Source organism: Zonotrichia albicollis, chromosome 4 (assembly GCF_047830755.1).
Source record: "Zonotrichia albicollis isolate bZonAlb1 chromosome 4, bZonAlb1.hap1, whole genome shotgun sequence".
NCBI lineage: Eukaryota > Metazoa > Chordata > Aves > Passeriformes > Passerellidae > Zonotrichia > Zonotrichia albicollis.
Genome location: NC_133822.1, coordinates 23,589,673 through 23,615,166, shown reverse-complemented (window position 1 = coordinate 23,615,166; position 25,494 = coordinate 23,589,673). Strand labels below are relative to the sequence as shown.

At 46.9% G+C, this 25,494-nt stretch overlaps 3 protein-coding genes across 9 annotated transcripts in view; 2 read left to right on the top strand and 1 right to left on the bottom strand.

Moving 5' to 3' along the window:
- The window catches only part of AGK (acylglycerol kinase), a 42,531-nt gene extending 32,614 nt beyond the window's left edge, over positions 1–9,917 (top strand). Inside the window, exons 14-15 of one of the 2 annotated variants that reach the window (XR_012579933.1) lie at positions 1,086–1,279; positions 3,059–3,196. Coding sequence is in view for 1 of the 2 variants with exons in the window: in XM_005482773.4 (XP_005482830.1) it covers positions 1,086–1,170; positions 3,059–3,196 (223 nt within the window). In the remaining variant the exon portion in view is untranslated. Of the gene's footprint in view, positions 1–1,085; positions 1,280–3,058 lie in introns of both variants that reach the window. The other variant, XM_005482773.4, reaches the window with a different exon arrangement.
- On the bottom strand, positions 4,905–20,942 carry DENND11 (DENN domain containing 11). 5 transcript variants are annotated; one of them, XR_001332367.3, is made up of 11 exons: positions 20,379–20,930; positions 14,533–14,632; positions 13,327–13,485; positions 12,502–12,655; positions 12,124–12,262; positions 11,523–11,654; positions 11,183–11,333; positions 10,920–10,988; positions 7,052–9,917; positions 6,664–6,731; positions 4,905–5,591 (listed from the first exon to the last, which is right to left on the bottom strand). XR_001332367.3 is itself a non-coding variant. In XM_005482872.4 (9 exons), exons 1-9 carry the CDS (start codon positions 20,638–20,640, stop codon positions 9,722–9,724), a joined length of 1,362 nt encoding a protein of 453 aa, XP_005482929.1. In that variant the 5' UTR covers positions 20,641–20,930; the 3' UTR covers positions 4,905–9,721. The 5 variants fall into 5 exon arrangements, 1 of the variants encoding a protein (XP_005482929.1); XR_001332366.3 differs by having other exon boundaries at positions 6,664–9,917; XR_001332365.3 differs by having other exon boundaries at positions 4,905–6,731.
- The window catches only part of WEE2 (WEE2 oocyte meiosis inhibiting kinase), a 21,630-nt gene continuing 15,952 nt past the window's right edge, over positions 19,817–25,494 (top strand). The window contains exons 1-2 of one of the 2 annotated variants that reach the window (XM_074539096.1): positions 19,817–19,969; positions 24,562–24,933. In XM_074539096.1, coding sequence (XP_074395197.1) covers positions 24,601–24,933 — 333 coding nt within the window. In that variant the 5' untranslated portion in view covers positions 19,817–19,969; positions 24,562–24,600. Of the gene's footprint in view, positions 19,970–24,561; positions 24,934–25,494 lie in introns of those variants that run through there. The other variant, XM_074539097.1, reaches the window with a different exon arrangement.

Sequence of the window (25,494 nt, the reverse complement as noted above, 5' to 3'; positions counted from 1 at the left end):
ATATTAAAATACACCCTTCTTTCATATCAGCCTAGAGATGGAAATTTGGGGACAGCAGGCATTGCCTGTCAGAGAAATATCTGTAATAATTCCACCATGCTTGAGAGTTGTGGTGTATTAGCACTGTTATTCTGTGTTGCTCTCTCTGCTATTTGTGTGTTGCTGTCTGTCTGGAGAGGGGCCCAGACTCAGAGGTTGCTGCCTGGGGTGCAGTGTGTCCTTTGCCAGTGGTCAGTCAAAAGGTTCCTGTGTGGTCAGTCAGGAGGCCAGAGGAAGGTCAGCACAGCCCAGAGCTGGTGCTCGCTCTGCAGCAGCACTTGTGGGGACAAGGAGTCACAGCTCACTGTCTCTAACAGCTGAGACAGTGACAGGACAGCAGCCGAAGCCTTGAAATAGACCACGTGGCACTTGCAACACCACCTTTCCAAGGCAGGAAACTGCATTCCATGTGGTCCCTTTTGACATCAGCAGAAGTGGGAAAGGAAGCAGCACTTACCTAAGTACAGTACATAAATAAGAATCTCACAGGTACTAGAAGAGAGAAACTGTCAAAACTGGATATGTTGTTTGGAATGGATAAAATTGAGGGTTTCTTCATGAGTGATAACAGAAGCAGCTGATAAAAAATGTCATGCTGATTGGTTTTGAGATGAAAAATGGGGGTGTTTTGTTTTAGATAGAATTATAATTACATTGAAGCATTAAATTACTATATTTTTGGCTTAGATTTTTAAGGTTGCTGGTAAGTTTAGTTGCATGAGCTATGAGGAGATGGTAGTCACTGCAGGAAGTGCATAATTCAGCATGGAAGTGAAGAGCACAAAACTGCTCAGTGTTCAAATATACTTAGTGAGCCTCAGAGCAGAAGCTGGTCGGAAGCTGTTGGTGCATTATGATATGCATTGACTGCAGCAGACGAGGGAAGGACTCTTCTACTTTTTCACAGTTAAACCCACAAGTATTTGTGTATATAACTCTAAGTTTACCAGATGCTTAGTGATGTACCACAACAAAATGCCATCCCTGAAGAAAGCTGTTTGTGAGAGAAGCATGTCCTTACCTTACCTCTCTTTTGGTTTGAACAGAAGTCAAAAGATGCATGACCCACACATGTGCCCTGAAGGGAGTCAGTGCATCCAAGCCAGCAGATGCATCTTGCAACTTCCAGAGGTGAGAAGCTGGGAGAGCTGAAAAACTCTTTCACTTTGTTTCCTCTACCTGTTGATGCTGCACTTTGGGAAATCCCTACTCTAAATCTGGGAGATTGATTACACTGCAGGTGAGACACAAAGTTCCACAGTGCAGCCATGAGTCCCTTGCTAGGACAGGCATACTGAAATTCCCCAAGTAGTCTGTAAACCTGCTGGGGGAGCTTTGTTCTGCCAAGAAGTAGTGGCAGATCTTTTATGAAGACAGTCATGATGGTTAAAGAGTCTCTTACTTGAGTTTATTGCATACAAGTGGGAAGTTCCACCTGAACATTAGGAAGAGCTTCTTTACTGTGCAGATAACCAGGCACTGGAACAGACTGCACAGAGAGGTTGTGGAGTCTCCCTCACTGGAGGTACTTAAGAATCATCTGGACACAATCCTGTGCAATGTGCTCTGGGATGACCCTGCTTGAACAGGGAGGTTGGATCAGATGATCCTCTGTTGGTTCAAACATTCTGTAATGCTGTGATGGGCAGCTCATCTTCTCTTTAGCATTGAAGATGGGTACATTTTACCCTAGAAGGCATTGTGCTGTAGAGAAGAACATAAATATTTGAGACAAAGGAGGGTGAGACAGGGCAGGGGAACTGAGATCAGTATTAGGAAGTGCCTCAAAACTTTGAAATGATGAAGCTGAGAAAGAATACAAAGCTGTGCCTGCTTGTGTAATTTAGATTAGTCTTTTCCTGCCTCTGAGCTGTTATTGCAGCTCTGGGATGAGAGTTTCTTGTTTTTTCAAGGACATTAAATCAATCTCATAGACAATTTCTGTTTTCAAGTGATCTATCATTTGGCAAAATAATTCCACATTAAGGGATAAAGAATTTGTTGAAAGGTAAAAAAATCTGTTGCTACCAAATAAAAATCATGAATTATGATGTCGTGATTAACCAACATCTTAATGCTTCCACTGAATTCAGATCATGGCAAATTTGTGATTCTGAAAGAATATTCTGCAGTGCTGGGCTAAGTACAGCTGGGCCATAAGTGAGGGTTGTGGTATGAAATGAGCTGTTCATACTGCAGCTGCTGCTAAGATCTTCAGAACATGGGTGCATGGTACAGAGCAGTGTTTGACTTCATGGCCCAGCTCCAGTGAAGGAACTGAAGCAGCCTAGATGACTCTCACCAGTTCATGTTGATGGAAGTGAACTGCTTTGCGGTACCTCTGACTGCCAGAACTTCTACTGTTCCCCATGTCTGTGCTGCTCTGGTGTCCCAGTTCCCTTGGGGTTGGTTTGAGTACCCACAGCCCTCCTGTGAGTCAAGGGCACACAAAGCAGTCACTGAAGTTGTTTTTAGGTAGTCAGCCTGCCATTTTGATGAATGGTTTTAATCACATGGTGACTTTATCAGCATTAAACACTTGAGAAATTTCTACTGCTGAGTAATTCCTGGCCAGTAAATTACTTTGCATCTCATGTTTCAGATCAATATAGTAAAACAAAGCTGAAAGGGGTTTGTAACATGGATTTAATAGAAGTTACTTAACAGGCATTACTGCAGATTAGTTTATGTCACCACTGGCAGACCCAAGATCCAAGTGCACATAATTGTAGTTCCAATAGAAAAGAATCCTTCAGTATAAACAATGTGGGTCATTAGAGCTTCCTAGTGTTTAATTATCACCAATTAGTAACTAAGTGAGGTAACATCTCATGCACCAGACTCTTAATACATTCTGTGTGGTGAAGGATAGGTCTCCCTGTGTTGTGGAGAGAAAATGGGCTGGAAGGCAGAGGCAGGGGGTCATCTTGGTTGAGACTGAGCTAAGTATGCAGCTGTGTTTTATTAGTAAAATCAGCATTACTGAAGTAACACTTGGTGTTTAACTCACTGCACACAGGGCACTGAGGGATCCTTTGGCATTGATAATGAGGAGTATGAAGCGATGCCTGTGGAGGTGAAGCTCCTGCCCCGCAAACTCCGCTTCTTCTGTGACCCCAAAATCAGAGAGCAGCTGCTGCAAGCAGTGGTACACTGACAACTCATGGCACAGGGGCCAGTGTTCACCAGGCTGTCTCTTCAAGGCACATGAGACCTAACCAACCTGATTAACCCCACTAGACTAATAAGCCTTTTGGCTATTTTTATGTGCAAGGTACTTCCATTGGAAGTGTATGACTTGACTGGTCTCAAAGGGGTTAAAAATGCAAATGAAAATTCTGAAAAATGCATGTTAACTTGATGGCATCTTTTCTTCCCCTTCCTCTAAGAAGTCATCATTTACATCATTTACAGCACTACAGGCTGAGTGCTGTGTGCCAGATGCTACTGCTGTAATGCAATTGTATATTAAAGTAAAATTTAAGTATACTTGTCCTTGTGTTCTAAGAGTTTAGGTTTACTTTACCCATGTAAAAATCTTGCAAAACCTGGGGTCCTGGGGAAAAAAAATATTTGGGGGGAATAATGCTAAGGAATTCTATCAAACATTGGAATTGCCACATTAAAATAGATGGTTGGTTATTGACTGTGCCACAGAATAAACTGGAGGATGGTGATACAAAGCTTTGGAGCAAGTTTAAAAATTCCCATATGTATCTTGATAATATATTTGTTAATTTTTTCATCTTGCCAGATTCAACAGCACAGAGTTCCAGTAATTCCATAGTAGAAATGTATTCCTTTGACCAATTTAGGTATATTGTACAGAAGCAAATTGGAAAACATCATTGACCCAAAGCTGTATGAAGTACTTTTGGAAAGACTCTTTAACAAGCTGAGTGAGTCTCTTTTTTTTTTTTTTTTGTAAATATTCCTTTTATTCCTGCAGTAGTAGATGCCAGCAAGGATATCCAAATAAAGTTTATTATTTATTGTGGCTGATTGCTCTTCTCTAATGTAAACAGTGCTCACTACTCCATACGCATCCACTTGAGCCTCAGTACTATAATTGGTTTTGTTGCTTTTATGAGCTTTTGTTTCTAGCTTTGTTTTAATTGCTGAAAGAAAGTATTACTGACTTAGGCAAGCTTATCTTTGCCCTTATTCTAACTGAGAAATTCACATGATTCTGCCTTGAAGAAAATTGTCCTTATTTTTCTGATGTGATTGTCTGTGGTCAATATGTTATGCTGTGGTCTAGTCTAAGTTCAGTTGTTGACTCTGTCCTGTTATGAAAATACAGACCTAAGTGAGTTGGCTTCCAGCAGCTCTGCCAAGGACTGAATCCTGGCAGCCTGTGCTCCAACAGCATCCTCTGCTAGAGACACCTTAAAGGAAAAATGCCTTGAAAGAGGAAGCAGGGTTGGGTTTCTGCAGGATGCTGAAACCAAGCTGAATGTTCTTCCCTGGACTACACTGCAGAGACACAAATTAGCTAAACTGGGTGACCTTTAAAGTCCCTTCCAGCCCTAGCTGTTCTGTAACTCTTGACTGAGACTGAAGGGAATAGAAGCCTGCTAGTTCCTTTTCATAGTTATGCTGGTGATCAGACCTGGTTTGTGCTGTCTCTTGGTTTGCAGTAATGAAGGTGCTCAGTGCAGCCCTGGGTCACTCTCCAAGGAACATGGTGGTTGTGCTTTGCTCTTTTTGCTTGCCACAGAGACACCTGGGACATGGCTCTGCAGCCCCTGGCTCATTCAGAGTCAAGGGCAGTTCTCACCATTGCAGTTTTCCCTCAAGTTGATGTTTCTGTAATAAAATCAGCAATGTGTTTTTTCTCCAGTGGCAGGAAAGACAAGGCAACAGCCATTTCAAAAAGGTAAGCTTTAATAGTATTAAAAAATACCCATGTTTTTAGTAAGCAGTTTCTCTACAGAGCCACAGGCCTATGGGAGCAACCACACATCTGCAAGATGCAAACAACATCAGAGCTGTTAGAATTACACCCAGCCTGCTGCAAGGGGTGAGATGGTGAGAACTGGCTCCTTGTTCATCTGTACCATTTTACACGGAAATCACTCGTTCTCTTCCATAGCTTCCATTGCAATGTGATTCCTTGCTTGAGGGTAACCAAGAGATCCCTTCAGAATTGGTATTGCTGATGCTGTTCTGATGCTGAAGTACCAAGGATGATCTGAGACACAGGCTGGTATTTAAATATTCATATCAGCATAAGTTGAGTAGCTTGTACAAATACCATTCCAGTAGTTTTTCTCCTTCCTCTGCAGCTCAGAGTTCTTTCAGTACAGGGTAATTCTAGACCTCTGAATTGCAATGTTCAGAAGGGAGGTGTGAGACAGACATGACATAAAATAGGCAGGGGCTGAACCCACTATCTAAAGTGTTGAGGACTCAGTTCTCATGTCTGTCTGACAGCAACACAAAAATCTTCCTTTGTATAAACTCCAAGACAGGAAGGAGGAGTAGGTCTCACTCAAGAAAACACTTATCCTGGCTTCAACTTACAATCCATTCTGGAAGGGCTTAAAATACTGTAAGATAAAGAAAAGGAGGGATGACAATCTAATGATGGACCAGCTCAAGGCACCTGTTTATTTTGACCACATTTAAACATTCCCATTTGAATGACATGTTGCATTAACCAAGATCTAAAATCCTGGTTCATAGGCATTTAGTACCCTCAGTTTTAGACAGATCACACTGTTAAGTCAATACATTCCAGTCCCTTGTACAAGACATTTTTGTTGTCCTTTCTCATAATCACTACACCACTGGTGGTGGGAAGGTGGGAAGATGACAGCAACCAACTCAGAAGTAATGACTAGGATGAGAGTAAGGGTTAGTGTGCATCCTTTTTACCTAGAATTCTGCTTTAGGATAGAGTGCTCTTGCCCTGCTATTCCAGGAGCCACTGTCTTTCCACCTCCCTGAGCAAAGCTTGCCTGTCCCTTGCAGTCTGTGGCCAGGAGGGCCACAGCTACTCCCAGCCTTTTGCTCATTAACTTTGACAGATGTTAAAATGGGCTGTCACCATAACCCTGCTTTACTCAATAACCTGTGCAGAGAGCTATTTCCTCTGCAAAAGGTGATGGAACTTTCTTTTGCCCAAAAGGATGGTGAACAGGCAAGCTCAGATCCTGTGACAGTGGTGACCACTGGCTGCAAGATCACTGCAGTAAGTACCTCATGCATGCTAGAAAAAAAGGTAGTGGCATGTCTGTAAGACAAATCTGAATCCTGATTCCATAAAGTGCCTTTGTCCTAGTATCCATTATAGTTCTTTATTGGCTCTATGCAGCTTGGAATAACCTTGCAGTGAGAAGACTTTTGGATGATTTAAATGTCTGGCATGGTGTTGCTTGTTCAGCTTGAAAACTGAGATTTGTCTCTCATAAGCTTTACCCTCCAATGCAGTACAAGCAGTAATAATTCATTGCTTGATTATGCATTTCTAGTGCAGCTTGAGTTAAGATGTAGTTAGGAAGCTCTTGTTCTCCTGGTTCAAGTCAAGCAAGTACAAGCTGAGAACCTGCACTGTTACCCAACAATTTGAGTTTTGGAGAATACACAGGGGCACAGCACAGCCCTGGTTACTGTACCCACCGTTCAAACCTGGGCTCTGATCACAGCAACTGACCAGAGGCTTTACACCCAAGAAACTGAAGGCACCACTGTAAAGGCAAAGGGAGAAGATAAATCAGTAATATCCTGTCTTACGCCACATTTTCCTCCCTCTTTTGATTCAAAACATACCCAGCAGATGTCTCCCAGCTGCTACTATGAAACAAAGCACTGAGTGCCCAGGAGGAGATTTTGAGTATCTGTACTTAACTGTTTTACCATGAATTATGGTATCTTCTGGAGAGATAAGACTCAGTTAAACTGGTTCCACAGAACAGTCCTTCATGTCCCAAGCTATAAGTTTGTTTCTATTATGTACCCATTACCCACTTCTCAAGAACCTTCCATGTGACAAAACTAAAAGCACTACCTTTTAGAAAAGAAGTGCAGGTGAAAGCACTTTTGCAGCTAATCAAATAAGGAAAGGGTTAGGAGAGAAAAGTCTTCTTGTTCTGTCTTCTGTTGGACAACTTCCTGACTTTTGTAGCAGTTGCCTGCCAAGAGAGCCTTGATAGAGAAGCACAATTACAAGGAAGAACAAAATTACAAGGAAGAACAAGATAGGCTGCAGCCATCTAACTGGATGTAGCACATAGATGCTGCTGCAGCAATCTGCTCTGATGCGTCTGCACCCATACTACTGCTAACAACTGAGGACATGATTTCTTGAAAGCAGAGGTTTAGTAAAAGTCAAATAGGAATTTCAGGAGCTTCTGCTCAGTGGACTATGTCAGTGCAATCTAGTAGACCTCATCTTCCAACAGTTTGTAAACAACACTGCTCTAATGCAGAGTGTTAGAAAGCCTCTGACTGCAGTGACTGTAACATTTCAAAATTAAATCAAAGGTTTGTTTCTGTTTAGTTTAGCAAAAGAACTACTGACAAAGAAAATAGAAAGTCATTAACAACTGATTACAGCTAAACTGTGTAGCAAACCTTCAAGAAAGTGAGAGGAGAATTGCTTGTGACTAGTTTCAGTTCTGGTTTTCTTTTGATGTCTGAAGAAGTGACAGCCATACAAGGGCAGCTCAGCTGTACTTCCTCAGGGACCATCACTGCAGGCAGCATGTTAAAACTGAAGTGGAAGTTAGAGAAAAAAAGTGTGGAGGTTGTGGGCCACTTTTATACCTCAGGTGTCAATTTAAAAACAAAGCCATTTCTTAAGGAAAAGAGACTGCTATTTCCATTAAATGATACTCAGCTGTTTTACCTCTTTCTCCGTTTTTTTCCCCAGCCTTCTAAGGATGTTACAGTTGTTGTGAGCAATTGTTAGTATGAGCAACAGCATGTTTTTTTTCTTTACAAAAACATCCCAAAGCCCTGAAAAAGCAGTAGGGGAGTGACTGCTCAGAGACAGGCAAATTGCAGGAACAACTGCCTCCTCCTTTCCAGAGGAAGACAATGCACAGAGGGTGTGCTTGGAGAACATTTGCTTCACCTGTTTCAAAAAGGTGCTTGCCTGCTTTAGAGTGCTTCGGGCTCTGTCTCATCCCATAAAATGCTGGGACAAATGGATACATCAGATACAGTTTGCATTCCTACAGTGCACAGAAAGCCCTCCAAGGGTGCTGAAATCTGTAATGATAGAAGCAGCAACTAATCAGCTATAGCCACAGTTCAGGAAGAACAGTCAGCTTAAAGCTGATATTGCTACTGGCTGAAGGATTTGGAGCAAAGCTGTATGTCACACATGGAACCCACAGCAGCATTCTTGGATTTTGTATGACAAAGGGGTTCCACTTTACTGGGATAGCCTTCTTGGAGGTAATGACTAGTCCTTCAGGAACTGAATCCTGTTCTTTCAACAGCATGAGAAAACATCTGTTTCATCTGGTTCTACAGCTCTGCCCAGAAAAAGAGATAGACTTGGTTTTAAACATCACTCCTAGCAGCTGTGCCAGGTAAGAATACCAAACTCCAAGGGAACCTCCTGCAAACTTCAGTTGTTCCAGCTGGAAGGTCTGTTCTCTGTCTCACACAGAAAACCAGGGATAGCAGCAGGCAGTGCTGAAGGCTCAACAAAAGGAGGATTAGCAGACAGTGTTAAAGCAAAGGAGCAACAAGTCCCATCAGCTACAAAGGAAGGGCTAGTGACAGTGTTTAAAGCATTCTTATTCTACCCCCTCCAGCCCAGCACCATCCAAGCTGAGGCTGGACAACAAAGTGACTGCAAAGTGGCTCAGTGGTGTTGGTCCCTGTTAAATGGAGACCATCTTGCTGGTTTGAAGATTTTAAACCAAAGCAGCAGGTGGGATGCAACTAAAAGCCAAAGGTGGTGGTGGGATGGACTGAGGAGAGAGGTGCTCTTCTCCATCTGTGAGAAGGTAGGTGCAGTCTCTACCAGTTTAGAGCACCTCAGGTGCTGGAAGTGAAACTGCTGCTCCAGTAAGCAAAGTCAGAAGATCCTGTAGCATCCCCAGTCCCAAACTTGCTTCTGACGTTTACAAGGAAAGGTGGCTTGGCTCCAATTCACCTTAAAGTTGGGTGAGGAATGTTTAAAGGAGTCCTGGTTCTGTTCTTATCATTGGTTTAACTGTCCCCACCAATAAACTTGGTAGGAGCTGTTTATGAGATTGGGCCATTAACAGCTTGTGCTAAGGCCCTCTTCAGTCCCCAAGTGGGAGTTGATAGGAGGATTTTCCAGCCAAGTCTGAAAGCTCAGCTATAGCATTTCACATTGGTTGTCATCAAACAAAGTGCTTTCCTGAAGTCTTCAGCCCTCAGGTATCCAGGCTAGGCCAAAACCTAGCTATCACTGGCAACAGTGAGGTTTGGTGCAAAGGTGCCACTGGTCCTAGCTAGACAAAACAATCACAAATGAAAGGGAAAGGGAGACAAAACCAAAAGGAACCTTAGAGCAAGTACTCACTGGGAAGTCGAGTGTGAGAAAATAAAATCACATTTTGTTTTAAAATTATAAATACTCTCCATATAAAGTTATTTAATAACTGTGGCTGTGGTGAGTTCCAGTGATCCTCCTAAGCAATGTCCAGTAGTCTTTAAAAAGTGATCTTTGCTCCCCATGTCTCTTGCCCTTGGTTTAAGTGCAGCAGGGGTTGTCAATGACTAGCATGACATCGATGCCATACACTTCCAGGAGGTCCATGAGGAAGCTGCGATCCCCCTGGGGGTCCAGGCCCATGCCCCGTGCGTGCTCAGCTGTCAGGGTCTTGTCCTGGCTGGCTGACACCTCCAGCAGCGTCTGGAATATGCGGTTGTTCTGCTCCATGAAAAACCTGCAGGGGAAAGTCAGAGAAAGGGATTGCACACACTCTCCAAAAAGGCAGTGTATTCACCAAAAAGGCAGCAGAGGCCCAGAACTGCACTGAACCCCTTCTAGCCACAGATCCTACCTCGTTAGGGGGTGCTGTAGTGCTTTCCCATTCTCTCTATGGTGACCCAGAATAAACAAAGATAAAGCAGGAACTGTTAATTGACAGTGGTGCTCCCGTCTGTGGGTGGCATTTCCCTCAGAAGGTGCCACGTTATCAGCTAGAGAGTGATCTGTGGTCACCAAGCAGGTACATCACACCTACAGCTCCCCTAATGCAAAGGAGGAAGCAGGGTTGTCACCCATCTGCTAAGCCAGTGGGTAAATAAATTCTCCATTGCTGGTGCAGAACACACCAATGAGAGCTACTTCTTACCTGATGCTTTCCTAGGAACATGAAAAGCTATTCAGAAAGAGCTCTGGCTACACCTGTGAAGCTCAACAATCAGAGCTCTGCCCCCACAGCTCTTCACACAGTTTCATCCCATTACATCTCACCTGCTGCAGAGTGTGAGTAGCAACAGGCACAGCAGGGCTTCAGAGGTGGTAGGCATGTGGTTTTTATCTAATTCTGTACCTCCCACTCTACACCCAGTTCTGGTTCCTCTGCTTGCCAGGTATGAAGTCAGCCACATCAGTGGGCCAATCCTTCACATGCAGGTCTGATCACACTGTACCAACCCCCAGTATGTTACAGTGCCTACTTTCCATGAACACTGTCCTTTCCAGAGTCAAATGTTCTGGCAGTAGTGCTTATGTTTGTGAGGGCATTCTTACATCTCTGTGTTTTTAAAATTCACCTCTCCCTTCTGGCACATAAGCAACCCTGGGGGATGCTACAGTTTGGCTTCTCAAAATGAAAGGAAGGTGATCTGAAGAAGAAGAGCCAGTCTGGTTTTTTGCACAAAATCAGTGCAAGAGGCTCCCTAAAACTAGCAGTGTCCAACTATTAGAGGTAGCCACTCACAAGATAAAAAGGTCCTCTTCACAGGAGCTGCAATCCTCACCCACTTCTTGAGAATACATTAACATCTGCCTGAGAGAAGGGAGACAAGTTAATTGCACATACCTACTGTGAGCCTCAAAGCTTTATGAGACAACCAGAATCTTCAAGAGATGAGCTGAACCAGTAGTTATTGATATTGATATTTTGAAAATACTACAAGGAGGAAAGTAAGGAGCAGTGTCCTCTTTATTCCACATCTCCTGTCAGGAGCACCCTGTGATTACCTTTGGTCATTGAGCCGTCGGTACTTCTCCTTGTCAGCATTGTTAATTTTCAGGAGTGGTTGCAGATGTTCGTGATGCGTCTTCACATTCTGGTTGTCCACGTAGACATCATAGAGATCCCGTTTCTGCTCAAAGATCTTTTCTGTTGTACCTGCCAAAACCAGAGAAGATTTTCAGAGCAGCATGTTGCTTTCCCAGCAGACCAACTGTTCTCTCCTGCTTGCATAGTTAGTCATTCCATGCACAACCTATTTCTCATCAGTTCTATTCCACAGTCTGGTGTCTCAAGACATTTTGCAGCCTGAAGCTAAAAACATCATGCCTAATCCATCATACTTACAGGCCACGTATGATACTTCTGTCTCCAGCATTTCTATGTCTGCTACATTCACATAGAAGAATGGTTTGGACTCTGGGACAGTTCCTCCAAGACCAGGCAGGGAAACATTTGCAAGGCAACAGCAGCAATACACTGTGGACAAGAGAAGTACATCCTGAGATGGTTTTGGTTTCCCTCAAGGCACTCTCAACCCCAATTGCCCACTTCTCCCACAGGCCTCTAGGAAAACAATGGTCAGAGCTCTGAAATGCCCTTGAATACCAGAACTTCTCAAGTGATGACATCTTGTTTTGCATAGGAAATAATCAGTTCTCCCATAGGAATCCCACATTCTGGAATCCACACATTCAGTCAGTGCTCTTATTGTCCTGTGCTGACAGGAACTGAGTTTGACAGTGCCAGATGTGTCCTTACTCACAAGGCCTGAAGAAAAACATTTGGTAGGAAACGTGTAAATTCAGCCTGAGCCGTGGTTTCACGAGGCATGGTCACAATGGATTCTGAAGACCTGCATGACGTCTGTCCCCTCAGTACTCACAGGCAATTTCTGCAATGCTTCAGCCTACTAGATCAGAGCTCTGCAGTGTCCCTGGAAACATACCTCTGTAGCAGACAACTCCAACTGGGGGTGGTGAAAATATCAGTATGCGTTTGCGCAGCAGGGCAAACTTCCAGAGGACAAGGATCTGCTCACCGAAGAATTTGATGAACTGAGACATACAGCCAGCAGGGTGTGTGATCTGCAGGTGGAGCGAAAGGGAAGAAAACAGCTTAGAGGTGAAGCAGGGACACATGCACAGATGCTAAGTCTAAATGTGGGAGCAAGACCAGCACACAGCTTGCAACGGTCCAAGTAACAAAATCTTATCTAAGCAGCCTACAAAGCGCGGGAGTGACTGCTTACATAAAGGAGTGTGAGGCACCAGCAAGGAGCAGCAGCCCTCTGCCCGTTCCTGCAGGCCTCAGGCACCTGCCTCACCTTCATCTCTGGGTACATGTATCTGTGGATGGAAGGCAGCCAGTGGACAGGTTGCTGAGAGCTGGGGGTGCCCTTGCTATCAGGGAGAACTCCTTTCTTGTCATCATAGAATGCCTCTAGATGGGAGTAGTGCCCTGGCATTTCCAGCTGGTGTCTGGAAAAGAAACAAAAAAAGGGGAGATCTGTAGTATCTCCAGACTATTTGTTTAGTGCCTTGCTCCCAGCAAACATCTGCTCTCCCAGCTAAAAGGGATCCTGGGTGCCTCAGCTGCACAGATTCATCCAGATGAACTGAAGAAACACCAGGACTACCAGCTCTCAGTGCAGCCAGAGAACACACGCACACACACTCTGACACAGGCATAGCACTGATCCTGTTTGAAATACACTCAGGTAGGAACAGTTTTCTACCATCACCATTTTTGCTGCTAGATCCACTCAACACAACTGAAGCACACAGCTAGCCAGCAGCATCATTACACAATTAGAAGCCTTTTGTAAACCTCTAGTAAAATTGTTTTCAGAAGGAGAAAAGGGGAACTTCTTGTTCTCTCAACTCTCCCTGTGACACTTATGTCTGCCTACAATAACCAGGGTTTGGGTGACATTTGACTAGCCTGTTAAGGAAGGAACAAACTGCTGCTAATCAGTTCCTTGTCTCCTTCACACTGTGAACCTGTAATATTTTCTGGAGAAATACCCAGTCAAGGAAACCACAGCAGAGCATTGTCAATGAATTCTCACTTGCCTAAAACTGCTCTCCATAGAAGGAGCATTGCCTCTCCCAGGTGGGGAAGGGCCAGGCTCATTCCCAAGGGAACTTACCTGACCTGGTTCTCCAGGAAGTGCATGTACCTATAGAGCAGCGTGTAGGAAGGGGAGAGGATGCCCACGGACTTCATGCGGGCACCACGCTCCAACTCACTCTCCACAGGCATGTTGGCAAAGCAGGCCAGGCCAAAACAGAGCCCCTTCCTGAAATAACTGCAGACAAAGGTTTGACAGAAGGGTTAGTGTTACAAAGAGGGAAGAAAAAGAAGAAGAAGAAAGGTAACTGAAGGCTAAAACTGCTGATTTGGGAATATTTCTTGTGTAAGGAGCTCCCTGAAATCCCACCCTGCTAACTGAAGGGCTGTGGACAGGCCTTGGATGCCCCAGTCTTCTGAGTAGCAAGACAAAATATTTAAGGCAGGAGTTCCCAGGAGCTCCCACTAAAGCCCCTACCAGCCACATCACAGGCCAGTAAATATAAAATAAATCAGTAACTTGGAAGGAAGACCAACAGAATGCATGATTCAGTCAGTGCAGAGCTCTTCCTCCAAGGAAGAAGCCTGCAGTGAATGCAGGTCTGAGTACATTACAGCTACTTGGTCATATATGGGGTGCCAGCACGTTGAAGCACACTGTAATTATCAGACTGCAAGAGTTCAGTTCACATGCCTTTAAGAAAGTAACTGTTATTCCTGACCAAAAGGAATTGTGACACTGCAGTTCATTGCAAAACATTGCTGCATTGCAACATTGGGTTAGCAGAATGCAGAAAATTCCTCTCTTACGTGTTTCCACTGAAGGAACTAGCAAAGAAGAAAGTGAGACCTGTTTATAACAACATTTAAAGGAACCAAAAGCCCTGTCAAAGTTAAGAACATTTTTCTAAGTCCTCTTCCTGCAAAATCCTTCCCATTTCAGTTCTGCCATTCCTTGCCCTTCACTCTAGGCCTCTGCTGACAGTCTCAATAGTGGCAGCGCAGATAATTTGCCCAGAACACATTAAAATTTGCATACCAGTGAGAAGTTGGCCTACACAGGCAAAGCAGACATACAGCAGATCCCTGCAGCTAGCTGGTACTTAACATGGTACTGAAAGTGTCTGAAAAGTATCTTTGGCAAGGCAGGAACAGCTTAGCAAGCCAGTTTCTGCAGGACCCTAGCTTCCTAGAAGGTATTTTTCTTGCATGTTCTGAATTAAGAGCTGGTGGCGTAGATGCACAGCTAAGAAAGGAAGAAGTAACATAGCTCACATGTACTCACATGAAATCTGACTGGATTTTGTGGGACCCACTTGCCATGGATTTGAATTCCACACCTTCCAAATCTATATCTTGGGGTAAACACCATTCCACCATGTTGCCTGCAGAGAAGCAAATGAATTTGGGTAAGCTTGAATACAGTACCCCTTTCTAAAATGCACACATCATCAACAGCAAGTTGTTGCTTTTCTAACCCTGGGACACCTGAAACAGTGCCCTAACACAATGCCTGATCTCCTGAATTGTCACAGACAGTACATGACATCTCTTGCAAATGTTACTTGTAGCACAACACACAGACACTGCAGGATATTTGGGGCCACTTCTGAAGCTAGTGCTATTTTGTGGATCTATCTGTGGGATCTCAGGATTTGAGCCCTGGGATGCCGGGCCCCCGAGACCACCCTTGGGGGGCCCGGGAGTCCTGGAATGTTGCCAGAAGTGTCTGGTGGCAGGACTTTGACCCTACACGGGAGACGACACCTTTATGAAGATAAGAGGGCCTCACCGGGGTGAAGGGTGGAAAGATTAGCTAATTAGAGGGTAAGAAACAGGGTTTAGGATTTATGTACAGGGGGGTTTAGAGGAGCAAGATGGAGGAATTGGGGTGTGTCCTGCCCTCCTTCTTCTTCCTCCTCTCCTCCATCTTCTTTGGCCACGGTGGCACCTTTGGATTGGTTGTTACTAAGAGTACACCGAGTTATAAGAATAGATGGTATTGGGGAAAAATGATAAATATTGTATACGTAACTAGGGGTATAAAGATACGTGGCGGTCCGTGGGACGGGACAGTGTGCCCATGGCTGACTGCTGAGCGGATCTTTGTTAGGCTGAAAGAACATTTTTTAGATAAACAATTAATAAACATAAAACCAGAAAGAAGAACTGAAGCCTCTTCTCGTCCTTCGATACGCGGGCTGCTCAAGGCCACCCCCGGGCCTTTCAGGCCCCTCAAACAGCCGAGATAAACCGAACATCTATCCATGATAAGCTTAATTACAGCATCTCCAATTTTACCTGATGGTGGATAAGCTTTGGTCTACACAAGCATCCATCCCATAAGAAAGAACCAAGGGACAGACTGTTGCTCTTTAGGATGAGTTTCTGGGATAGCTCACAGTAGCACCAGTATTGTTCTTTGCCTGTGCTTGGCAGGCCTGGTCAAAGAGAAACCCCTAAGGCATCATCCAAGTCATCACTTCTTACCCCTGAAGTCTCTCCTATTTTCTTTAGGATAGGAGTTACCTGAAGCTTTATATAGGGGCTAGGGTGATCCAAGTACTGCAATGTGTTTGTGCATGCTAGAATAACCAACAAAAAGATGCATAAATTACAAGCTAGATCAAGATCAGCAAACATCTGTCACCTGCCAACCCAGCCAGAAAGCATGCAGTTGTTCAGGGGAAAAGGCCACCTGAGGAGCCTGATCCTGGAACAGATTATATCAGAGAAGTTATAAAATGTCCCTAAAGAAATGAAGTTCAACAAGTTTACCACGGACCTAAAAAGGGGTGACTTCTTACACTTTCCTGTGACAGCACTTCAGAGCCCAGCCTGCTCACCTGGACATTGCCACTGCACTGAGATGTGCTCCAGATTTCCCCACTGAGTTTCTGCTTTCTGTCAGTCTGCCCACAGCATTTGAAGTCATGTGGCTTAGTTTTAAAAGCAAGGCAAACAAACCAAAATCCTTCAGGATAATGCAATGGCAGGTGCAGCACAAAGGTGTTTCCTACTGGTTCACTCCTTTCCCTGCCCTTTGGGGTGAGCATTCCAGCAGTGCTTGCACAGACAGCGCACATTTGGAGGGGCCTTACACTCAGCCAAGACTTGGAGATATTTAAATCTGAGGCCTCATTTCTGAAGCCTGTCTTTTGTCTCATTACTCATACTGCACAAGTATATGCCTGCACAGGAATAGGGCTTAGCTACTGACATTTAAATAGGCTATTTTTCTTCTCACATAGATGCTGTATTCAGTAGACCTCCCCCAGCCCTGCCTGGCAAGGACTTCAAAAAACCCAGCAGCATTAGGCATGGCAACAGGAGGAGCTGTGCATCCAGGAGCCCACTGGCAGTGCCCAAGCAGAGCTCTCCTGCAGAGCTGGAGCAGCAGCAGCCTCGTGACCCCGAGCGCAGCCCTGTGCAGTGACAGGCGGGAGCACAGAGCTCTGCTGTGCCCAGCCCGGCCTCTGAGGCGTGTGAAAGGCTGGCAGAGAGAGCCACTGACATCATAGCAGCCTCCCCTGGAGGGCTGCAGATTATATATAGATGGTGGCTTTTGTTGTTTGGGGCTTGTGTGAGCCTGTTTGCTTCGCTTTTTAAAGGTGCAAGAACCTTCCTTGAAAGCGTGAGGAAGTCAACTCTTGAGACTGTTGCCTCATAACCATGAAATTGTGGTTAAGGCCAGATGTGCTTTTAAGCATCCCTGATTGGTCATGACCTGTAGATTCATAGATCAGTAGGTGAGAGTGCCAGCAAGAGCAAAGGAAGATGGGCTTTGCTCAGCTCAGTCACAAATCCTGTCAGGTGTCACATCTGCTGCAGAGCTGTTAAAGCAGACATTGCTCAAACAATGCTCGTTCTCTAGCAGCAATAAAGGAAAGGATACCCTTGAAGCAGATCTTTACCCTGCATGTGACCTCAAAACCAGCTCACCTATCACGCAACTATTTTTTTTTTCTGGGATCTGGGAGCAACCTGCAGCTGTGCTCCTGGCTGTTCCTCACGCCACCCTGCCCTATGAGCACATGAGCGACGTGGCAGTCGGAGAACAAACGCCGAGATTAAAAAGTAGGAAAGTCAGTCTGGCCAAACAGGAGAGCAAACAAAGGAGAGACTTCACCCAAATGCAACAGGACTGCCAGTCTGCCCGAGAAACCAGAGCAGGGAGGAGGGAACAATGTTGTAGAAAAACAGGAAGCGCTGCCCTTCCCCACGGAGAAAGCAGCTCTCGTGCATTCAGGAAACTTTCCAAGTGAGAGTCACCCAGCATTAGAGAGCAGACTGGTGACTCTGCTGAGAGTCAGACCTGCAGATCTGATCTCCTGGAAGCTATCTCCCACCTTCAGGTCAGGTCTGAACCAGCACTCATTTTCTAGTGTGCAAAGTTAAGGATGTTCTTCCTCTTTCCCTTGTATTTCCTTCCCACTGGATTTTCACATCCTCACAAAGATATTGGCACCAGCATTTGGGGTCATCACCTGTCACTCCTCACTATTAGATGTTTGCTGAGGGCTTTAGGGTCCCCTGCTGTGCAGTGCTACCATGTTCTGCCGGGACAGGAGAAGCAAAAAGTGTAACCTAAACACACTGGCTCAGTTTCCTGCACGGAAGAAATGTGGGACAGAAAAACAGAATATTTGCATGTTCACTGGTGCAAAACACATCACCTCCCTCTCTTCCCTCCTTGTCTCTATTACTCACCGACCCTTCAAACTCCTTCTCGAAAAGTGCCACAGGGTTCACCAAGCTGCAGGTGAGGACAGCACCGATTCAGAAGCTGCCTCTGGCTCCTGTGTCAGTCACTCACATGAGCACTGACAGTCACAGGGACACTGGAACTGTAACAGTGACCTGGCAACCCCATAACCTACCTTTGGAAACTCATCACATGCTACTGCTGTACACTAAGCTCCTCTGCTTCAAGCCCTTCTAAATTTTGGAGGGAAGTTGTTACATTCTTTATTAGCATGGTCACCACTTCATGCTTCTACAGTAAAACCTCTCTTGCCCACCTACTTGCCTGTGGCTGGGCAGACACTACCTGGCATAACCACCAGAAACTCAGCTGTTCCTGTGCCTCAGCAAGCTGCCAAAGGAGGTCTGCCACGCTTTTCCTGGGCAGGATCAAGCAGCTCAGACACTAACTGGGTGATTTCCTTTAAGTCATACACAAGGACTAGCTGCCCTTACAGACATACCCAAGTCCCTCACACTATCTGATGTAGTTTACCAGAAATTCCTGTATTCTCTTTTTGACCTTAGCAAGTTCCCACCACTGCACCTTCATTATATCCACACCCTCCACAGGGCACTTTGCTCCCCAGCTGTAAAGCTGACATTTGCTGGTGTATTGCTCACAGTCCCATCATCCCTGCTGGGTAGCAGCAGGAGGCTGGATCTTCCTGGACTTGCCAGACTACTCCAAGGCTGATGACACCCAGCATTAACTGCACATCACATGTGAGAAGAGCTGTTGCCCAACTTTCCCTGGACTTCATTCAAAGCAACAGCTGGTTCAGAAAAACTCCTGAGAAAGCTCAGCTTTCTGCCAGCTCTCAAGAAAATCTCACCATTTCATAGAAGGCATATGCTGTCAGATTGAAAGGCAACCTGCTGTTGCTGCAGTCACCCAGACTCTTTCATGTTTTGGATACTTAGGAAAAACAACACCTCCATTTTCCATCTCCTGGAAAGAGAGATGGAAAGATGACAGATGGAAGACGAAAGAGGTGGAAAGATGACATCCAATCTTATTTCAGATTTTTATGAGTGAATGACCTCTAGACTGAAGACACTTCCCTCTGGTGCAGTATGAAAGGGTAACTTCTCAAAATCCTTGGGTGTTTTGGGACATAGCAGCCATGCTGTCTGACAGTGGGCACTGCTGACACCACATCACTCCAGCAGTTAAGTCCTGTTCACTACTTCCTTAGGATTTTCAGTTCAAGACTGGCATTCAGTCTTCACTACCAATGCCCTCTTGTGAGCAGGATGTCAGGTACCTTCCCCTCCCACTGAAGTACTAACCTCACTGTGCTTCACAGACTCCTGTCCCTTGTGCTTTTGCTGTGGACCAGCTAAGGCAGTGCTGGTCTACAGGAGAGGAGCTCAGTCTCACTCCTGGGCTCCTGAATCTCTCTTGCCTTTGAACCCCAGGTTTGGTGCCTGGCAGCCAAAAGACCCAACAATGTGTCTCAGGACATCAGACCCCTCTGCACAGCGGTACCTGTGTTCACAGGTGCAAGGCAGGTGCTAACTTCCTATCTGTGTCCTAACATCCTGTTTGGTGGATGATGTGGGAGCACTGGGACAAGGAAATCAAAGTTAAGACATTTCTGAAATGCTGACTTACAGGTTTGAAATTAATAACCTCTGTCAGTAGTGATACAACAGCACAGTCCAACAACACTGAGAGTGATGGATATGGCAGTGAGAAGTAGAAAATAAATTCCCTTGCCCCTCTCCTCTGCCCTCCTGGATCACAGCACTCCTTCAAAGCACTGAGTCCCAGAGATCCCACCAGGGGCTAACCTCTAAAACACACTGGTCACCAAGAAATAGGCAGCTGAGCTGCTGCTGCTGCTGCTGGTGATCATGCCCTGCGAGCCTGCCGGATTTACGCCTGCCACAAACGCCATCCATCACCGATAGCTGCGGGCAGGCCTGTGCCGCTCCACGGAGACAGAAGGATGCTCTCCAGATGCTGCTAACAGGTTGGTGCCCTCCAGGCAGCGCTGGGCAGAGGCTCGGCCTAAATCTGTGCCGGGCACAGGGGATGCCCCAGCGCCGTGCACGAACTCCCTGCGCCGTGCAGAAACACCCATCCCTCTCCTCCGAGCGGCACCAGACGCGGCGCCTTCCTCCCGCCAGAACTTCTTCTCGGCGGGATGGAGACCACAAGAAATCCCCTTGTGCTCCGTTTTCGGCAATGCTCACGGGCCCCGCTCCCAGGGTCCGGCCACGCCGCCCAGCGCGGCGGGAGGAGCGGTCCCTGGGGTGCGGGATGCGGGGAGCGCTCCCCAAGGGAATCCCGGTCCCCGCCGCATCCATCTTGGTCCAGCGGCAACGGGAGCCCCAGGCCCGGCCCCGCGCCCCGGCCCGCCCGCCCCCGGCGCCGCTCACCCGTGCGGGGGTCGAAGGTGACCACGAAGACGGCCACGATCTGGTCCTCCTCCGCCTCGGCCCGCTGCGGCCCCGCCGCCTCCGCCGGCCCCTCGCCGTCCCACGGAGCCGCGCTCCAGCCGCCGCCGAGCCGCCGCCCGCCGCTCCCGCCGCCGCCGCCGCCGCTGCTGCTGCTGCCCGGCTCGGCCGCGGGCGGCGGCGCCGACACGGCGGGGCCCTCGGCCCAGAACAGCAGCGGCGCCTCGTCCGAGCGCTCCACCATGGCCGGGCAGGGCCGGGCCGAGCCGAGATGAACCGAACCGAGCCGAGATGAGCCGAGGCTGGCCGAGCCGAGATGAACCGAACCGAGCTGAGCGGGGCAGAGATGAACTGAACCGAGCCGAGCCGAGCCGAAGCGCGCGGAGCCGAGCGGAGCCGCACCCCCCGCGCCGCACCGGCGGGGGGCGGGAAGCGAGGGGCGGGAGCACGGGGGTGTCACCGGCGGGGCGGGGCCGGGGCAGCCGGAGGAGATCCCGGCTCGGAGCTCTCCGGTGCCGGCTCCGGGAGGAGCTCGGGGGCTGCGGACAGCCCGCCTGCCCGTGCCTCGCCTCCTCGCTCCGGGCAGAGCCAGCCGCCCGCCTCCTGTCCCCCCAGGCTGTGACAGCAGCGCCGAGCAGCTGCCTCCCCCAGCCCCGTCAGAGCCGTCCTGCTGGGAAAGCCGCGGGAACTGGGCAGAGCGACGGGGGCAGGCTCGCACCCTCTCACATGGCTGTGGTGGAAGCTGTGGACCACAAATGTGAAGGAGTCAGGGATACTGGTCCAGTATCAGTACACTGGTATGTGTACACACACACACACACACACACACACACACACACACATATACACATATATCTACATAGGTGCTACAGAAGGATGTGAAACAGTTCTGGGCGGAAGAAGCAGATTCAAAGATGGGGGCAGAAGCATGACCAAGGCATCTCCAGTCAGCCAACTTCTTGTAATCACCGTCCTCCTTATGCCACCGCCAATGTCATTAAGTGTCACTAGGATTAACTTGGTTCCCTAGGTCTTTCTGATTAATTGAATTGCCCAATTAAGCAGGCCACAATTAAAAGGAAGATACTGTCATAAAAGCCTTAATTGTCTTAACTTTTTTCCTGTTGAGCAGTTCTGAGTGCTCAATACCCCATTAAGAAACCCATCATCCAGCTTCCTCAGCAGTGGGGTTTGGGTTTTTCTCCTTTTTTGGGTAACATTAGCATCCATTTGCTGAGAGCTTAATTTCAGACAGCTCCAACACTGAGTGGGCATTTTGTTTCACAAAGCCCATGCACAAGTTTACTTTGCAGAGCTGTAGACCAGAGTAGGTGGTTTTTAGCAGATGGAGTTTTTCATAGAAGGTGATTGGTAAAGAAAAAAAAGAAACAAACCCTGCACAATATTTTGTTACTGTGTAAAGAAAAGCCAGATTCTGCAAATACTTGGCCACATGCTTTGCTTTAACTGTATAGACAGTGCCAATCTTCATTTGGATGAATATATTTTTGCATGTTGGTGATGCTGAAGTGACAGCTCATTTCTATCTTCATCTCCACAGTAGGGCTGCTACAAATGTCAAGTGTCTGTCCCCCAGCAATCCAGGCAGGAAATAAATCCGAAATAAGAATTTCTTCATGACCCACACAAGCTATTTGTGGTGCAGAGCTGTTCCTGGTCCCCTCAGCAGCGCAGTCACACCAGCATTGCCCCAGCATGAGGGAGGGGATACAGTGGGAAGAGCAAGCAGTGACAGGGAGCAGGGGCTGCCAGTGCTGGCTCTGAGATGTGAGAAACATCATCATGCTCTGAGCTCCCAGCTTTGCTGAAAAACTCAAGGGACAAGGGACCTGGGGGTACCAGAGCAATTGATACGGCTTTGGCCAGCAATCTGGGCCTGCTGAGGGCACACTCTTTGTGGGATACATGCAAAAAACAAAGGCCACATTTTCTACTGTTTTATTATGTCACCAAAGTTGAAATGATTTAGGCTGGAAGATAATATTACCCTTTTAGAAATAAAACCTGTACTTCAAAAGAAAATGAACGCCTTTTCCCTCCAGCTGGGAGTTCAGGCAATTGTCATCAGGTCTTCGAACAGTCAGATAAAATATAAATGAAAGAGTGGTAGCTTTTATTTTTAAAATGCAAGATGAACAAGCTGGACTCTCTTTACACAGCAGGTCCAAGTTTTCTCCTTTACATATCACATCCCTCCTTAGAACAATGGATAGTTCCTTTAAATCCTGAGAGGGGGAGAAAGTTTTAAAATTGTTTAAGGTGGGATTGAAAACTGATCTGAAGGAATTTCCTTTCTGGGAATTAAAAACATGTAGTCATGGGGACTAAAGGCATTATTTCTTCAGAATGAATATATTCCAACTTACTGCTTCAGGTACAGAACATCTGATGAATGCAGTCAGATCCCAGCAGTGCTAAAGTGGGCCTGGATCTCAGCTGGCCAGATGCTGCAGACACAGCTGGTCACAGCAGCCAGGGCTGGCACTGCCAGGCCTTTGGATCAGGCACAGGGAGATGCAGCAGCTGCATGTCAGGCTGAGAGAGGCTGCATGGCAGCAACAGCCTGTGCCTGCAAGAAATACTGCAACTCTGGGCCAGATGCAACCAGTACTGGGCTCCTGCCATGTCCTGCTGAGGCTGTTTTGGTGAATTGGATACAAATCATTCCTGTATCAAATGAATTGTTGATCACAGTCTTAACAAGCAGTTTCAGAGACACATAAAGCCATACTTTCCATTGAAGGAATGGGTTAGGAGAGCACAGAGAGCTCAGCCCAGTGTGGCCCTGTGTGTTCTGGTGGGAATTGCCCTTGATGTGGGCAGGAAAGCAGGTGCTGCTTCTGCCAGGCACCCATCTCCTACAGGCTGCAGCCTCTTCCAATCTCTGCACGTCCTTCTGGCAGCTCTCCTCAAGGCTAAGGAAAAAGGGTTGCTGTAACCTTGTCCCCAGTTAGTTAAAACTTGCTCTAGTCCCACTGTGAATCACAGGTTGCCAAAGGCTCAGAAGATTCCTGGTTTTTTTTTACAAAGAGCAGCAGTGAGGGGAGACATTGACCTGAACAGAGCAACCCCACCTCTGGGGCTGCCATCCCAGCACTGCTCCTCCCTCCTCTCCTTTGAAACCCCAAGTGGGAAGCTGTACCCAGCCCTGTGTGTATGGCTCCTGACTCTCTCCTGAAGTCTTATAAATGACACATTCATAAATCTGTACATGATAAATTAGGCTAATGGCCTCTCCATGCAGGCTGCAATGCTTGCCCAAACTAACACATATCTAAATGCAGGAAGTGAAATTCAAATTTAAGGGGGAAGCACAGGGCCCCATCATCACAGGGCTGCACAGGTAAAAGGTAAAGCCCACAAAGGCTGGATCTCTGATGGGATTATGGAGCAGACAGGCTGTCAGCAAACATCACCCCCCTTCCAGGCCCCAGGAAGCTGGAGAAGGGATGAGCATGCAGGAGCAGGGAGATGACTCAGACTGAGAGGGAGTCAGGCTCCCTGCAGAGCTGCTTGTTGGCACTGCAAATCCACATCCAGAGAGAACTCCTCATCCACCAGGAAACTGTGGACAGGTGCTGCCAAGCTCCAGCTGTTTCCCATTAGCATTGGCTCAGGAGTGGGGTGGCTATAAATGGCCCAGGGCAGGGGGGAGTCTGTCTGTGGGGTATCTGGTGATTCCCTGGGGCACCCTCTGCTTTTACAGCTGTATGTAGCATGGATTTTTTTTTTTCTTTTTCCTCCCTTCTAGTTGAGAAATTTAACGTAGAAGAGAGTGAGTGGAGGCTGTGTGTGTGTTATTCTTTAGTATGTGTTTCCCTGTGTGATGGGAATAAGGGATGGTGGAGCTCTCTTGGAAACTTACTGGCAAAGGCAGTGGCTTCTGAGTTGTATCTGACTTATGCTAATAAGGCAAAAAGCAAAAATCTGTTTTTACATGAGCAGTAGTGGAATGGCTTTGAACCTGATAATTCTGAGGTGCTCTTCACTAACCAATGTTGTGTGGTTACACTGATGAATGACCAAGGTTTCTGTGTATGTGGGATTGCAGAGTGTGGTCAGCAGAACTGATGCCTTGATGAAGCAGGCAAGAAGATAGTTTATTTGTAAATAATGCTGTCTTTGTGTCTCTCTAACAAAACAGGCCAATATCAGCTCTACCTGCTCTGTTTCATGTGCTAACATGGATGACTGGGACAACAACAATGAGTTCATCCAGCGACTGGACTTTTCCAGCTGTGGTGAGGAGAGTGAAGAAAGAAGTGTAAATGAGGAGGACTCCCTGAGCTTGAGCCCCCCCAGAAGCTCAGAGTTCCAGAAATGGCAAGAGAGCAGTCCTCTGCCAAAAACCCCTCAGAGAAAGCTTAGTGAGATTTTCCTGAGCAGAACAAAAGCCTGGATGAGTCCCACCCTGAAGTCTTCCCCATCTGTGAGCAAGAGCTGGACTAAACCTGAGACACCACTGCACATCACCTGGAAAAAGCTGCAGCTCTGTGACACCCCACACACTCCTAAGGTAATGGCAGGTCTGGGGGGCCTCTGTAGGAGAGAAATGCATCTCCCTTCAAGAAGCTTGTGGTTTGGGGGGAGCTTGGAGGTGAGCAGCTGCACTTGCTGCTCTTTCAGCACATTTCTGGATGCTAATGGGGTTTGTGTTGAAAATTGGAAATGGTGCTATGGCTGGGATGTGTATTTCACCTGGCAGGAGTGGTCAGCTCCAGCCAGCTTGTTGTCTGGTGCCACTGTTCCTTTCTGTGTGAAAGAGTTGATCAGTGGATCTGAAGAAAGCAGGGCATTGTTCTCAGGGCAGCAAATCTCCTATGGAAGGGGTGGCAAACCAAGATGAGCTTGTGGAGGGGAGTTAGCCTCTCTTCACCTGTGTCACTGTCCTAAAATACAACTTAGCTACTGAGCCAGTTTCTTGGGAGAATGATCCCAGCCCCTGTTTTATGTGTAACTTCTTGGAGAGAGTATAATCCAACTGCTTTTTTGTCTTGACTAAGCACAGGTGGAGACTTGGCACCAGCTTCTCTGTTCCCAGATGATTTCTGGTGTGTGCATGGCTCCAAGCAGTCCA

Excerpts from the sequence above, each read along its gene's own strand:
- DENND11 (XM_005482872.4), bottom strand. The coding sequence starts at position 20,640 with ATGGTGGAGCGCTCGGACGAGGCGCCGCTGCTGTTCTGGGCCGAGGGC. Across the intron at positions 14,633-20,378 it reads CACCTTCGACCCCCGCACGG|GCAACATGGTGGAATGGTGT; the intron begins GTGAGCGGCGCC and ends GCTTCTCTGCAG. Across the intron at positions 12,263-12,501 it reads ACATGTACCCAGAGATGAAG|ATCACACACCCTGCTGGCTG; the intron begins GTGAGGCAGGTG and ends CTCCACCTGCAG.